This window comes from Notolepis coatsorum (assembly GCF_963971535.1).
Source record: "Notolepis coatsorum genome assembly, chromosome: 6".
Lineage (NCBI taxonomy): Eukaryota > Metazoa > Chordata > Actinopteri > Aulopiformes > Paralepididae > Notolepis > Notolepis coatsorum.
This window is the reverse complement of record NC_140170.1, coordinates 149830217-149845250: the sequence shown is the minus strand read 5'-3', so window position 1 is coordinate 149845250 and position 15034 is coordinate 149830217. Positions and strand designations below refer to the sequence as shown.

The 15034-nt window shown below is 54.9% G+C and overlaps 1 protein-coding gene across 1 annotated transcript in view; it reads right to left on the bottom strand.

Moving 5' to 3' along the window:
• The window catches only part of cntn4 (contactin 4), a 369932-nt gene extending 369726 nt beyond the window's left edge, over window positions 1–206 (bottom strand). Inside the window, exon 1 of the mRNA XM_084315452.1 lies at window positions 79–206. Coding sequence (XP_084171578.1) covers window positions 79–133 — 55 coding nt within the window. The 5' untranslated portion in view covers window positions 134–206. The remainder of the gene's footprint in view (window positions 1–78) is intronic.
• Window positions 207–15034: the final 14828 nt, after the last annotated feature.

Sequence of the window (15034 nt, the reverse complement as noted above, 5' to 3'; positions counted from 1 at the left end):
CCTTTCTACAAATACATACGAATAAGGACTCAGAATTCACAAAGCTTTGCATCAAAAGTTCTTAATAAGATACTTTACCTGCAAGGCAACCCGTGAGTGACTGCAGCACCAGCAGTTTCCATAGCAACATCATCTTCAATTGTGGGGTCAAAGTAGTCTCGCATCCAATCACAAATATATGGAATCCTTCTTCTTCGTTTTCCAGGTTTTCAGTCTGCAAGAGAAGAGACAAGCGAAATTAATATCATGAAAGGATACAAGGCAGACCATCGTTAGAGGCACCTCAGGAAAGATCATCTTTGAAAAGGATGATTTATTAATGCTTAATAAAATGCTTAACCTCTAAACACATTCTTTCACACAGCTAGTGTACGGTATCTCCTGGAGAAGGCGAAATAGACAGTCTACAGCGGGAGACTATTATTTGATAGGGCCGCTTGTCAAGCTACAGCTCCACTCCAATTTCCACTTTCCAAAAAGTTACACTCTGTGAAAAGAAATAGTTGAGGTGAGTTTGGAGAATACACAAACACACGCCGCTTGATAAATCTGACAGCTCGCAATGGCCCATTTGAAAGAAAAAGCCTCACACAGTCACACACACACACCCCCACACAACGCATTTGATGCCTTGCAGCTTTTATGTTCACAAAAATCAACAGTGATCTCACTGCAGCGACGGAGTCAACTGAACTCGACTGAACTGAATTCCTCCACAGAAGGCACCCAAGGGTAAATCTCTACGGGATCAGAGATTCCGACAAAAATAAAGTTTACATTGTGTCAAAAGGGGTAGTAGTTCTCTGTGCGCCGGAGGCCTTGGACGGGCTTGGAGGAAAGAGAGAAGTGGTAAGAAGTGAGGCAAAACAATGTCTCGTTAGGGTGCTTTTAAAGCATTAGCGTAAAAGCAACGGTAATGTGTTTGCTCATAAGCGTTGGGATGTCTAACCTTCTAACAGAGCAAGTTCTCAACACTGTAAATGCTTAAACATATAGCTAGCTACTCTACCTTACAACTCCAGTTATGTGCTCGGCGGTCGTTTCTAATGAAAAGCACAGACCGGATTACATTGCTTAACGAAAGGTTATGACTATAACCTAGTTATATGAGTACTGGCTGAGCATCTCGCTCTTCGCCATACCGAGATATACCCCTATCTCCAGTACCTACTGTACTTCATTAACGAAAACAATGCACCCATGCACTTGACCAGGCCCCGCCCCAGTGTCCCCCTATAAGACACCGGACATGGTCCTCAGGAAAAAGTTTCCATCATAGAAAACCCAACCAAGGGACCTCACGGCGCGCTAAGAGCGAGACGCTCAGCCAGTACTCATATAACTAGGTTATAGTCATAACCTTTCGTTATATAGCGTACTCGCCTCGCGTCTCGCTCTTCGCCATACCGAGATATGGGGCAGAGCAGACGCGTGGCCCGACAAATGTACCCCCTGAGGACCCGCAAGCCCTACCACCAGGGGGGAGGGGAGTCCCGTCCACCCGCCCTTCCTAGTGAAGAGGGTGCGGCAGTCAACTCCACCAAAGTGGAAAAAAAGAGACCCCTAAAAACACACAGCACAGGCGGGACCACGTGTGACACATCACCCTGTGGCACACACCCACACACCCCTGCTAACCCACCGAAGGGCGGGACGCAGGGGAGGTCCCAGACCTCAGAACTGCCTGGGAGACAGAACCCCCAGTCATGTCCATGAGGTAAAACCTAACGAAGGGACCCAGGGAGGACCAGGAGGCCGTAGCACAGATGTCCTCCACCGAGGCCCCCCCCCCTAACAAGGCCAGCCCAGCCAACGTGTAGCAAAGGGCAATGCCCTCGCACAACCAATGTGACAGGCGCTGTTTGGACAGTGCCTTACCAGCGCGAGAGCCACCGTAACAAACAAAGAGCTGATCGGTAGCCCTGAAGTCCTGAGTCCGACTGAGGCAAACCCCCAAAGCCCGGACGGGACACGACAGGTGAAGGCTCGTCTCTAACTCACCAGCGTGAGGAGGCGGATGAAACGCCTGAACCACAATATCCCTGGAGCGAAAAGAGCTCCGGATATTTCTTGGCATGAAGACTGGATTAGGCCTCAGAGTCGCACCACTATTGACACGAATAGACAAGCACTCTGGGCCTCAGACAACCGGCCGAGGACCAGTTGGAGGTCCCAACTCGGAGACAGAGAACGTTCCACCGGCTTAAGACGCAGAGCGCCAAGCATGAAACGCTTCACAAGAGGGTGGCTGAACAACGTAACGCCCTCAAACCCCACATGACAAGAGGATATAGCCGCGGCATATACCCTCACCTTCGAAGCCGACAGTCTACCCAAAATAGACTGAAGGAAGGAAAGGACAGCGTCCAGGGGGCAGGACACCGGGTCACAGCCCCCCACTCTACACCACTCTTGGAAAATTCGCCACCTACCCACGTAAGCCGTGGTAAAGGACGGAGCGTGCGCGTGCCGGATAGCGTTAACCACAGAATAGCCAAGACGCATCCCCACCAGATTCACACTGACAGCAGCCAAGCCTAGAGGCAGCCCCAGAACAGGAAGGCAGAACAGAGTTCTGCGTGCCTGAGAGGGCTCGCTGTGACCACGGAGCAGGCCACGGCGGGGCCACACAGAGCTGAATCAGGGCAGAGGACCACACAGCTGAGTCCCGGCCCGGCACGAACAGGACCAAGTCCCGCGCTCCCGACGTACCCGCCCCAACAGCTGAGCTATCAAAAAAAGCATACAGAAAAGCATACAGGGGGAAAGCATACAGAATCCCGGACGGCCACGGAATCGGTCCCAGACCTGCCCGACTATGTCCGGACGTAATCCCCACTCGTCAGGGTGAGGACCGCCCCGCGACATCACACCTGCACCCACATTCACCCTGCCGGGGATGTGGAGAGCCCTCAGGCTGCGCAGATGGAGAAACGCCCATAGCCAGCCGACCGCCGCCCGGTGCAGACGGGGGGAGCGTACTCCTCCCTGTCTGTCGATATACGACGCTGACGTCGTGTTGTCCGTCCTGATCAAAACACAGTTTGAGGACCAGAAGGACTGCCTTCAATTCCAACACATTGAATGTAGCGCAGACCGGGTAGCATGGTCCTGCCAGCTGCCCCCTACTGTGTTGGCCCGACGCGTCCCCCCCCAGTGAGGGAGGCGTCGGTGAAGACCGTGATGTGTGACAGCCTGCTGCCCATGGGGACCCCGCTGGTGAGGGCCCCAGGCCCTCCCCAGAGGGCGAGGTCCCCCAGTACTGACATGGGAACCTTAGCCGCTTCCACTTGCCTCTCACCGGGTCTATTTCCATACTGTAAAACCACCTCTGTATCCTCCTCATGAGGTGAAGAGGAGGCCAAGAGGGACCACGGAATGAGCAGATGCCATCATCACGGATAGCGCCGTAACCGTCCTAGGAGAGCGTGCCGAGAACACCCACTCGCCGCCGCTCCGAGAGGGATGCCCATATAGACCTTGAGCTTAGAATAAGCCCAAGTACTCCACCCGTTGGCTGGGAAGAGGAGTACTCTACTTCCAGTCTACAGCAAAACCCAGGCTGGTGAGGAATTCCACCACCTGCCTGGTATGAGACCTGACGATCTACCCTGACCGCCAAGGACCAGAATGTCGTCCAGGGCAGAATACACTTCGTAACCCCAGACGACGCAGAGGCCTCAGTGCGGTCTCCACGCACTTGGTGAAGATGCGAGGAGCCAGAGAATAGCCGAACGGCAGCCTCTGGTACTCATACGCTAAACCCTGCAAAGGAAGCGTAGGTAAGCCCTAGGATGGAAGATTGGGGATGCGAATACACATCCTACAGGTCTATGGAGGAGAACCAGGCCCCCACCTGACAGCGTTCAACAGGTGGGAGACGGTCCAAAATGCTGAACCTTCCATGGGACAGGTCCAGCATGGGTCTGACACCCCCCCTCCCGATTTCTTGGGCACCAGAGAATACCGGGAGGAAACGCCACGCATCGCGTCCCCCTTTGGGACCACGACGATGGCTTGCTTCGCCCACAGAGATTGGATCTCGTTGGCCAGAGCTGTCACTGCTGGTGACCCTGACAATAGGGTCTGTACCAAACCTGAAAACAGGTGGGGTTGTGTAAACACAAGTCCCCGCCTCAGCGTTCTCTCCATCCACCTCGACATATGGCACTGCTGTAGCCATATGTGATGATAATCCCAAGCGCACCCGGCGCCACTTGGCGCTGGTCCGCCAGAAACCGTAGATAGGCGGCCCGGTCCCGCCCGCTGTGCGTAGCCAACCCTGGACCCGCTAACCGTGCGAGCAGAGCGTTCCGTGGAGTCGGGACATCGGACCCTGACACTACCCACGAGGCAATCGCACCCAAGCGGGGACCCGGACAGAAAAGGCCGGTTTGATACGGGAGAAACTGACATCATACTAGGTGACAAAAGCTCCCCCACTGAACACCCCTCCAGCATGGACAGCTGAGGAATTGTTCTACAGCTGGACATGCAAGGTGTGAGGCCCCCACACTGCCCGATAGGGTGGGTTCCTACACACCGTAGCCCTGCAGTGATATTACTACCACCCAAATCACGCACGCCTACCAGACCACTGCCGGTCTTCCGGGAGTGGGAGGCACTAACATGATACCCGGCCTGGCGAAGGCGAGGTTGGGGAAACCCGCACTGTTTGCCTCAAGAGGTCTCGAGCCCCCCTGCTGACAACCTTTGTAGTTGACAGACGTAACACCAGGCTCAACCAAACACAGACGCAGAACGTGTGGCGTGGGAGCCGCTTGACAGCACAACATTCTCACGGACAGACCCAGTTTCAGCCATCAACTGGGTGTCAGCCCCTGTCCCCATGAGAAGCGAAATGTGGGGACGCTTGCGCTTCATTGAAGACACGCGACCCGCAACCAAAGGAAACAAATCAGAGCCCTTATCCTGCTGGTGTTGGGGGGGGGAGTGACCGGAGAGCGAGCTGCACACAGCTAGACGGCGACGGTTTTTTAGGGCGTGCTCATCTAATGTAGCCGATCCCTCGGCCACCAAGGCTGTCGGCCTTGCGGTCACCTGTTGACGTTGTGCCCAGGGTACCTCAGGCGGGGGAAACATGGCCGCTGGTTGAGGGCCTCGCCACAGCCGCTGGCAAGGCCGTGCTCTCACCTCTGGCTGCGCGGTGTGAGGCGGTGTGGGGCCTAGGTCAAATACCGCCTGCGGTCCTGCGGAAAGACCAAAGTCCCTCTGCGGAGAGGGGAGCCCTGAGGATGGAAAAAACGTCTCACCCCCTCAAAGGGAGACCGATCCAACCAAGATGTCTGTAAACAAGCGTTGACAGCATCCTAGCCCTCCCTGCGGTTATAGCTTGCGGCTAGGTCAAAGCCAATAACGTCAAAACCTTGCGCGATGTTTCGACGTCGGCTGGCCTTCAAGGCCCCGCCACCCGACACCATTTTTGACAGAAAAAACAGCAATTCGAACAATGTTACTAATCGCTGCTAATTCTATACCGTGGCGGTATAGGCTTAACAGCCCACTAGCCACCCGCCGGGCCGACTCACCTCATGGCGTCGGCCGTGCGGGGCACTGTTCCAACATGCCAGAGGCAAAGGACTGATGCCACCTGCTTCACAAGCACGGAGCACTAGTGGTGGTTGCAACCAGCAACCTCCACTGTGGTGTGCACCCATGAAGGGGTAAATGAATAAATTAACTAAAACTCCACCAACACACTGCAGAATGGGCTAGCCCATACACACAATGTTAAGGGGATGCAGACCAGAGAAACACCAGTTCCGCACACCATTCATAGATTCACAAAAATCACACCAGCCCTAGGCCTCAGCCCATTCACCCATGAAAAAGGTAAACAAGCCCCCGTCAAAACTCCCAACAGTAGACACCGATTGACCGTCAGCATGAAAAGGAAGACCTTTTTAAAAAGACAGCCCTCAGCGGGGAATCAAAAGAACAGTAACCCAGCATCGTAGCATAGCATTAGCCGCGCGCTCCAGGATAGCCAGGAAAGCGACAACGTTTACCCAGATATCCTGCCCCTTGCGCCAATACACAACTCAGTTGTCTCACGGGACAACGAGCAGTATCACTAACGCCAGCATTGTTATGCCTGGTGGCGCAGGCCCTACCTGGGCGCGACCTAGCCACGACAGCTGTAACTGAGGGGTACAATTCCCTGACTGTATTAATCAAGTATTGGTATCATTAAACCACTACCGTGTTATGTACATTACTGGCTATACTGTACACAAGTATATTAGATGAGAACACTTCCACAATGAAACGGTTTCCACACAAGTACTCGTTTAGAATATTTATTACATCAAAGGATATTATATTACAATACTTTAATTGCGCTTATAAGGCAAATAGAATGTGCATAGGCAAATCAATAATGAATGTTAGGAATTATCTATGGTACTAATGGTAGGGAGGTTACTACCGGTTGTAAGCCAGCAGGGGGAGGCAATGCTCTATGCAAGTCAATGGTTCCACAGGCGACAATTACTCCCTGTGTCAGCGGGGAAAGGCAGCCTCTGTACTCTCAATGTGCGCGCCGCACAGGTGAAGCCGTGGAGTCTCTGCTCCGACAGAGACGGGCTCGAATGATGTCCTCACGGGCATGTGTAGATCCCACAGCAGTGGGTGTAGACGGTTCTCTGCTCCAGCAGCTTGGTGCAGAATGAAGAATAATAATAGTAATCCTGCCGGAAAGTGGCTCTGCAATCACCGGTGTAGGTATCCTCCGTGGTCGCGGTAGTTCACAATTGAACTTGACGTTACTATCCTATTAGCACGCGGCAATAAGTGCTCTATGTAGACACACAATTACCCACTTCACGTGGTCTTTGACTCGTAATGAAGGCTTACTCGTAAATAGCGAACGATACGTTGAACAAACGTAGTAGGATAAGCACGACTCTATTTGGGGCAATACGAGCCCTACTCTGCCGCACGTTGCATGGTGAGGCGTCGCTTGGATAACTGGAACTGAACGAGACTGAACGGGACAAGGGACTAAGAGGAATTCTACATTTCTTGCGCCATATTTATATGCACAGTGGACAAGTAGTGCCGCTCTGCTTTCGGTAGCCGTATTCCTGCGCGAAGCTGGGGCTAGTAAGGGCATGTCTCGTCGGTAGCTTTCAAGTCGGCTCTAGGGGGTAAGTCACTGGCGCCTGGTGGCACGCCATCCAATAGGAGAATGAAATATTATGGGCTGTGTAACCACTAGGTTAAAGGGACATTCCGTGCATATGTACAAAGAATATACAAGGGATATCAAACGACATACAAATATTATGCAATATATATCCATAAATAAATATATATATTCGGTTTAATCTGACCCTTTGTAACAGCCGCCCCCTAATTAGTCCCACCTAATTAGCTAAGCAGAGACAGATTAACCGCACTGTCCACTACTCAATGTCCGTTGTGAGGGGTCGGTCAGTTCACAAAGTCATGGGGTCATGGTCGTCATTAGGCGAGTCGGGGAGCCTTGGCGACTCTATCAGCCTCGTCACGGGTCGGTTGTAGGTCCGCCCTTGGCCGAGCACTTCTGCCACTCTGACCCTTCCGTCGGCACCAGTGGTCACTTTGCTTACGCGGCCGGCCGGCCACGCAGCTCGGGGTAGTGACTGGTCTACGGTCATGACGACTGGACGGGATGAAGGGGGGCTTAGGAGGAAGCGGACCTGAGACTGCTTTGATCTGTGCTTGGCTGTGCTTTCTCCTCCTCCGTCTGTTTCTCTTGTTTGCTCTGTACCCCATCTGAGGAGGGGCCGGTCCCGGCCGCCCCGTCAAGGAGTCGCTTGGGGTGCTGGGTTCGAGGTCAGCTATGTCTGGAGCGCAGCTGAGGGGGGTGGAATTCCGAACTCCCTCTGGTACCCACGGTTCTCTCACGGGCCTCTCGCTTAATGTCAATAGCCTCTGCTGTACGGGGGAGAGGCCGGTGTCGCTCGCCTCTGTGTGTAGGCAGCGTGTAGACGTGGGTTGACTGTCAAGTCCGTAGAGGGGGCCCTGGAGCGTCCATCCCAGTCGGGTCTGAACCGCGACTGGGCATCCTTTGGGTCCGACGTGGGCCGCCTCAATTGGGAGAATGAGGTCCGCGTGGTCGGAGCCGATGAGCAGGGTCGGTGTGGCGCCGTCGATAAGCGGTATAGGTAGTTGACGTAGGTGCACATACTTAGCCATCAGCTGTGGGATGGGGTAGGTGTACTGAGACAGGCCTATGTCGTGGCTAGTGAAGACGTTAGTTATACTATACTGCTTCTCGGGCTGGTCCACCGCTGCTATCTTGAAGGAGACCTTTTCACCCGTTATGGTCTTCTGGTCCCTTCTGATGGTGCGTATGGTCATTGTATCTTTGACACCTCGCAGGCCCAACTGGGCTGCTGCGGAAGCGAGGAGGAGAGTCTTTTCAGACCCATCGTCCAGGACGGCGTAAGTGTCCAGGACCTTGTCCTCGTAGCTCAGGAGCACTCTGACCACTTTGAGGAGCACACGGGGGGTCCCGCTATGCTGGTCAATGTGGAGCACTCCTGTTGGTTGGTTGCCTTGGACCTTCTGGTGGGCTCCGCACCGTGCTGCGCGGTAAGCGGCGCCCGCCTGGGCCGCCCCTGCGTGGTAAGCGGCGCCCGCCTGGGCCGCCTCACGCCACTGGTTAACTTGGACGGGGTTCAGTGTCTTATATTCGGCGCACTGTGCCAGCCAGTGTCCGCCGTCGCAGTAGGTACAGTAGGGAGCGGTCTGGTGGCTCTTCGGTGCTGGTGCCACCGCCTCGGCATGGTACATTACCGCGACGGGCCCACTCTGTTGTCCTGGCTGACGCCTGTTGATGTCATGCAGGACCTCCAAGTGGGTGCCACCGCACCTGCTGCACTTCTTTTTCAAGCGGCACTCAGCTGCTAGGTGGCTGCGCGCGCAGCGGAAGCAGCGGCGGTGGTCCTTGACCCACTGACTCACATCATCCGTGGTCAGCTTCTTGAAATCTTCGCACTGATACAGCCGATGTTCTCCCTCACAGTACTGGCACTCAATCTTCCACTGGTCCTCTTTCGTCGAGGGGGTGTTGTGGTTCTTGTGTGGTACTGATTCGGCTTGGTGCATAACGGTCACCAACCGGCGGTTATCCGTTTGTCCCCGAGGTCCGAGTCTTGGGCTTGGTCCACTCCATACGAACGTGTCGAGTCGTAGGCTACTGACCTCCCTGGCGAGGAACTCAGATAGGTCTAGGAGGGATGCCTCTGGACCGTTGGGGTCGCGGTAGTCTCTCTGCCGCCTGAAGCGCTCTTGTCGGGCGGGAGGGAGCTTCTCTAATGTCCTCTCTACGTTAGAGTTAGCGTACAGTTCGTAGATACCCTTTTCCTTTTGGGACCCCAGCATCCCTACCAGGGACTGTACCTTGATATACAAGTCATCTAATGCTCTGTTGTCTCTGGCTGGGGGGAGACGGTCAATGTCTCTTATCTCCTGTATCACATAGTCCCATACGCGTCCATAACGTTGGTCGAGTGCTGCTAGAGCCGCTGTGTATGGGGTAGTAGAGTTGGCATAGGCCAGCGCTATATTGTGCGCTCGGGGCACCTTGAGGTGCTTCAATAGGGTAGCATACTTGTGGCGTTCATCAGCTACATCAACCATCATGGTCTCTAAGCACATCCGTAGCTCCGTGTACTGTGCTCGGTTCTCATGGGTGAAGTCTGGAAACGTCGGTGCGCCAAGGTACGATGCCATGGATGACTGGCACATCGGTGAGCGTTGGGGAAGAGGCCTCCTAGGCGAGTCTCCCCGTGCGTGTCGTCTTGGGCTGGTACTTGGTGGGTACCGAAGGTCGGGTACCCAGGTGCTGTCCCTCGGGGCTGGCGGTGCGTCAAACTCACCCGTGAGTTGAGTCGGGGGTTTGTAGCGCAGGGCCTCGGGGCTGACTTCTGGGCTGTACTGGACCTCCTGGTCCAGAGTACGTTGCTGCTGGTCGGGGCTGTACTGGGCCTCCTGGGCCAGAGTACGTTGCTGCTGGTCGGCTTGACATTCCTCCTCTTCCTCCTCCTCTTCCTCTGCTAGGACCTGGAGTCTTCTGTTCAGTCTCTCGGCGTGGTCCGGTTCTTCCCGGTTGCTGGGTCTCGTATGGACCGGCTGGGGAGGGGGTTCGGAGACGTGGACAGGATCCTCCTGTTGGCGGGGTCCCGGGTCGCTTCGTCGGGTAGGGGAATGTGTCCTAGACCCATGTCTTTACGATCTCTGAGAGCTCCGTGTGGAGTGAGGGGGTGTCGCCATGGCAACCAGTTTGTCCATCAGCTCCGCCTGCAGCCGGTCGCGCTCTGCCTCGCGCTGGGCATGGGCTGCGTCGCGCGCTGCTTCGCGCTGGGCATTGGCGACGTCGCGCTGCGCATTGGCGCTGGCCTGGGCAGCGTCGCGCTGTGCGTTGGCGGCGTCACGCTGGGCATGTGCGACGTTGCGCTGTGCATTGGCGGCGGCGTGCTGTGCATCGGCGCGGCTTCTCTCAATGTTCTCTTCTGTCTGGAGGCATCTGGTCTCCAGTCTTATGCGGTCGTCTTCACTCCTTTGTTGCGCCTGGAAGCGCTCTCGCTCGCCTGCAAAATGTTCGCGCTCGCGCGTCTGTTGCGCTTGAAGTCGATCGCGTTCGGTGGAGGCTGCCAGGGTGGCGATGAGTGCTTGCGCCAGCATCTTGTCCGCCGCGCTGGGGGAAGACGCCGTTCGGGGCGATCGGCTCCCGGCAGTACTTGTTGGAGACCCGTTCTCCTGTTGCGTACCGAGGAGATCCATCTCCTGGGTGCGCGTCTCTTCTTGTGGTGGGTCGGGTTCCATCCCGGGAGGGCTTTCTTTATCCTGGAGCGCTCCGGGGACTACCTCGTCTGCGTTGTCGGGGGATAAAGTCGCGTCAGTTCCCTCCTGGTCCCCACCGTGAGCTTGGTCAGTTACATTAGAACCCACTAGGGCCTCTGTTGGCGGGGTATCCTGGTTGATAGGGTGGGACATAATTTTACTATCCGCTTTAGTTATTTTATCCGTATTTAAGTTCCCTTTAAAGCTAGGTATTGGACTGACAGCGTATGCCTCTAGATAGGGAGGTGGCTGCCGTCTGCGCTGCGGGCGATCTAGCTTAGGAGAACCGTTTGTGGAGTGTTCGTCATCGGCCATGTCAATATTAATATTATATTAATATTACGCTAATTATTATCCGGGGCTCGAAGGACCAATTCTAACTGAGGGGTACAATTCCCTGACTGTATTAATCAAGTATTGGTATCATTAAACCACTACCGTGTTATGTACATTACTGGCTATACTGTACACAAGTATATTAGATGAGAACACTTCCACAATGAAACGGTTTCCACACAAGTACTCGTTTAGAATATTTATTACATCAAAGGATATTATATTACAATACTTTAATTGCGCTTATAAGGCAAATAGAATGTGCATAGGCAAATCAATAATGAATGTTAGGAATTATCTATGGTACTAATGGTAGGGAGGTTACTACCGGTTGTAAGCCAGCAGGGGGAGGCAATGCTCTATGCAAGTCAATGGTTCCACAGGCGACAATTACTCCCTGTGTCAGCGGGGAAAGGCAGCCTCTGTACTCTCAATGTGCGCGCCGCACAGGTGAAGCCGTGGAGTCTCTGCTCCGACAGAGACGGGCTCGAATGATGTCCTCACGGGCATGTGTAGATCCCACAGCAGTGGGTGTAGACGGTTCTCTGCTCCAGCAGCTTGGTGCAGAATGAAGAATAATAATAGTAATCCTGCCGGAAAGTGGCTCTGCAATCACCGGTGTAGGTATCCTCCGTGGTCGCGGTAGTTCACAATTGAACTTGACGTTACTATCCTATTAGCACGCGGCAATAAGTGCTCTATGTAGACACACAATTACCCACTTCACGTGGTCTTTGACTCGTAATGAAGGCTTACTCGTAAATAGCGAACGATACGTTGAACAAACGTAGTAGGATAAGCACGACTCTATTTGGGGCAATACGAGCCCTACTCTGCCGCACGTTGCATGGTGAGGCGTCGCTTGGATAACTGGAACTGAACGAGACTGAACGGGACAAGGGACTAAGAGGAATTCTACATTTCTTGCGCCATATTTATATGCACAGTGGACAAGTAGTGCCGCTCTGCTTTCGGTAGCCGTATTCCTGCGCGAAGCTGGGGCTAGTAAGGGCATGTCTCGTCGGTAGCTTTCAAGTCGGCTCTAGGGGGTAAGTCACTGGCGCCTGGTGGCACGCCATCCAATAGGAGAATGAAATATTATGGGCTGTGTAACCACTAGGTTAAAGGGACATTCCGTGCATATGTACAAAGAATATACAAGGGATATCAAACGACATACAAATATTATGCAATATATATCCATAAATAAATATATATATTCGGTTTAATCTGACCCTTTGTAACAGCCGCCCCCTAATTAGTCCCACCTAATTAGCTAAGCAGAGACAGATTAACCGCACTGTCCACTACTCAATGTCCGTTGTGAGGGGTCGGTCAGTTCACAAAGTCATGGGGTCATGGTCGTCATTAGGCGAGTCGGGGAGCCTTGGCGACTCTATCAGCCTCGTCACGGGTCGGTTGTAGGTCCGCCCTTGGCCGAGCACTTCTGCCACTCTGACCCTTCCGTCGGCACCAGTGGTCACTTTGCTTACGCGGCCGGCCGGCCACGCAGCTCGGGGTAGTGACTGGTCTACGGTCATGACGACTGGACGGGATGAAGGGGGGCTTAGGAGGAAGCGGACCTGAGACTGCTTTGATCTGTGCTTGGCTGTGCTTTCTCCTCCTCCGTCTGTTTCTCTTGTTTGCTCTGTACCCCATCTGAGGAGGGGCCGGTCCCGGCCGCCCGTCAAGGAGTCGCTTGGGGTGCTGGGTTCGAGGTCAGCTACGTCTGGAGCGCAGCTGAGGGGGGTGGAATTCCGAACTCCCTCTGGTACCCACGGTTCTCTCACGGGCCTCTCGCTTAATGTCAATAGCCTCTGCTGTACGGGGGAGAGGCCGGTGTCGCTCGCCTCTGTGTGTAGGCAGCGTGTAGACGTGGGTTGACTGTCAAGTCCGTAGAGGGGGCCCTGGAGCGTCCATCCCAGTCGGGTCTGAACCGCGACTGGGCATCCTTTGGGTCCGACGTGGGCCGCCTCAATTGGGAGAATGAGGTCCGCGTGGTCGGAGCCGATGAGCAGGGTCGGTGTGGCGCCGTCGATAAGCGGTATAGGTAGTTGACGTAGGTGCACATACTTAGCCATCAGCTGTGGGATGGGGTAGGTGTACTGAGACAGGCCTATGTCGTGGCTAGTGAAGACGTTAGTTATACTATACTGCTTCTCGGGCTGGTCCACCGCTGCTATCTTGAAGGAGACCTTTTCACCCGTTATGGTCTTCTGGTCCCTTCTGATGGTGCGTATGGTCATTGTATCTTTGACACCTCGCAGGCCCAACTGGGCTGCTGCGGAAGCGAGGAGGAGAGTCTTTTCAGACCCATCGTCCAGGACGGCGTAAGTGTCCAGGACCTTGTCCTCGTAGCTCAGGAGCACTCTGACCACTTTGAGGAGCACACGGGGGGTCCCGCTATGCTGGTCAATGTGGAGCACTCCTGTTGGTTGGTTGCCTTGGACCTTCTGGTGGGCTCCGCACCGTGCTGCGCGGTAAGCGGCGCCCGCCTGGGCCGCCCCTGCGTGGTAAGCGGCGCCCGCCTGGGCCGCCTCACGCCACTGGTTAACTTGGACGGGGTTCAGTGTCTTATATTCGGCGCACTGTGCCAGCCAGTGTCCGCCGTCGCAGTAGGTACAGTAGGGAGCGGTCTGGTGGCTCTTCGGTGCTGGTGCCACCGCCTCGGCATGGTACATTGCCGCGACGGGCCCACTCTGTTGTCCTGGCTGACGCCTGTTGATGTCATGCAGGACCTCCAAGTGGGTGCCACCGCACCTGCTGCACTTCTTTTTCAAGCGGCACTCAGCTGCTAGGTGGCTGCGCGCGCAGCGGAAGCAGCGGCGGTGGTCCTTGACCCACTGACTCACATCATCCGTGGTCAGCTTCTTGAAATCTTCGCACTGATACAGCCGATGTTCTCCCTCACAGTACTGGCACTCAATCTTCCACTGGTCCTCTTTCGTCGAGGGGGTGTTGTGGTTCTTGTGTGGTACTGATTCGGCTTGGTGCATAACGGTCACCAACCGGCGGTTATCCGTTTGTCCCCGAGGTCCGAGTCTTGGGCTTGGTCCACTCCATACGAACGTGTCGAGTCGTAGGCTACTGACCTCCCTGGCGAGGAACTCAGATAGGTCTAGGAGGGATGCCTCTGGACCGTTGGGGTCGCGGTAGTCTCTCTGCCGCCTGAAGCGCTCTTGTCGGGCGGGAGGGAGCTTCTCTAATGTCCTCTCTACGTTAGAGTTAGCGTACAGTTCGTAGATACCCTTTTCCTTTTGGGACCCCAGCATCCCTACCAGGGACTGTACCTTGATATACAAGTCATCTAATGCTCTGTTGTCTCTGGCTGGGGGGAGACGGTCAATGTCTCTTATCTCCTGTATCACATAGTCCCATACGCGTCCATAACGTTGGTCGAGTGCTGCTAGAGCCGCTGTGTATGGGGTAGTAGAGTTGGCATAGGCCAGCGCTATATTGTGCGCTCGGGGCACCTTGAGGTGCTTCAATAGGGTAGCATACTTGTGGCGTTCATCAGCTACATCAACCATCATGGTCTCTAAGCACATCCGTAGCTCCGTGTACTGTGCTCGGTTCTCATGGGTGAAGTCTGGAAACGTCGGTGCGCCAAGGTACGATGCCATGGATGACTGGCACATCGGTGAGCGTTGGGGAAGAGGCCTCCTAGGCGAGTCTCCCCGTGCGTGTCGTCTTGGGCTGGTACTTGGTGGGTACCGAAGGTCGGGTACCCAGGTGCTGTCCCTCGGGGCTGGCGGTGCGTCAAACTCACCCGTGAGTTGAGTCGGGGGTTTGTAGCGCAGGGCCTCGGGGCTGACTTCTGGGCTGTACTGGACCTCCTGGTCCA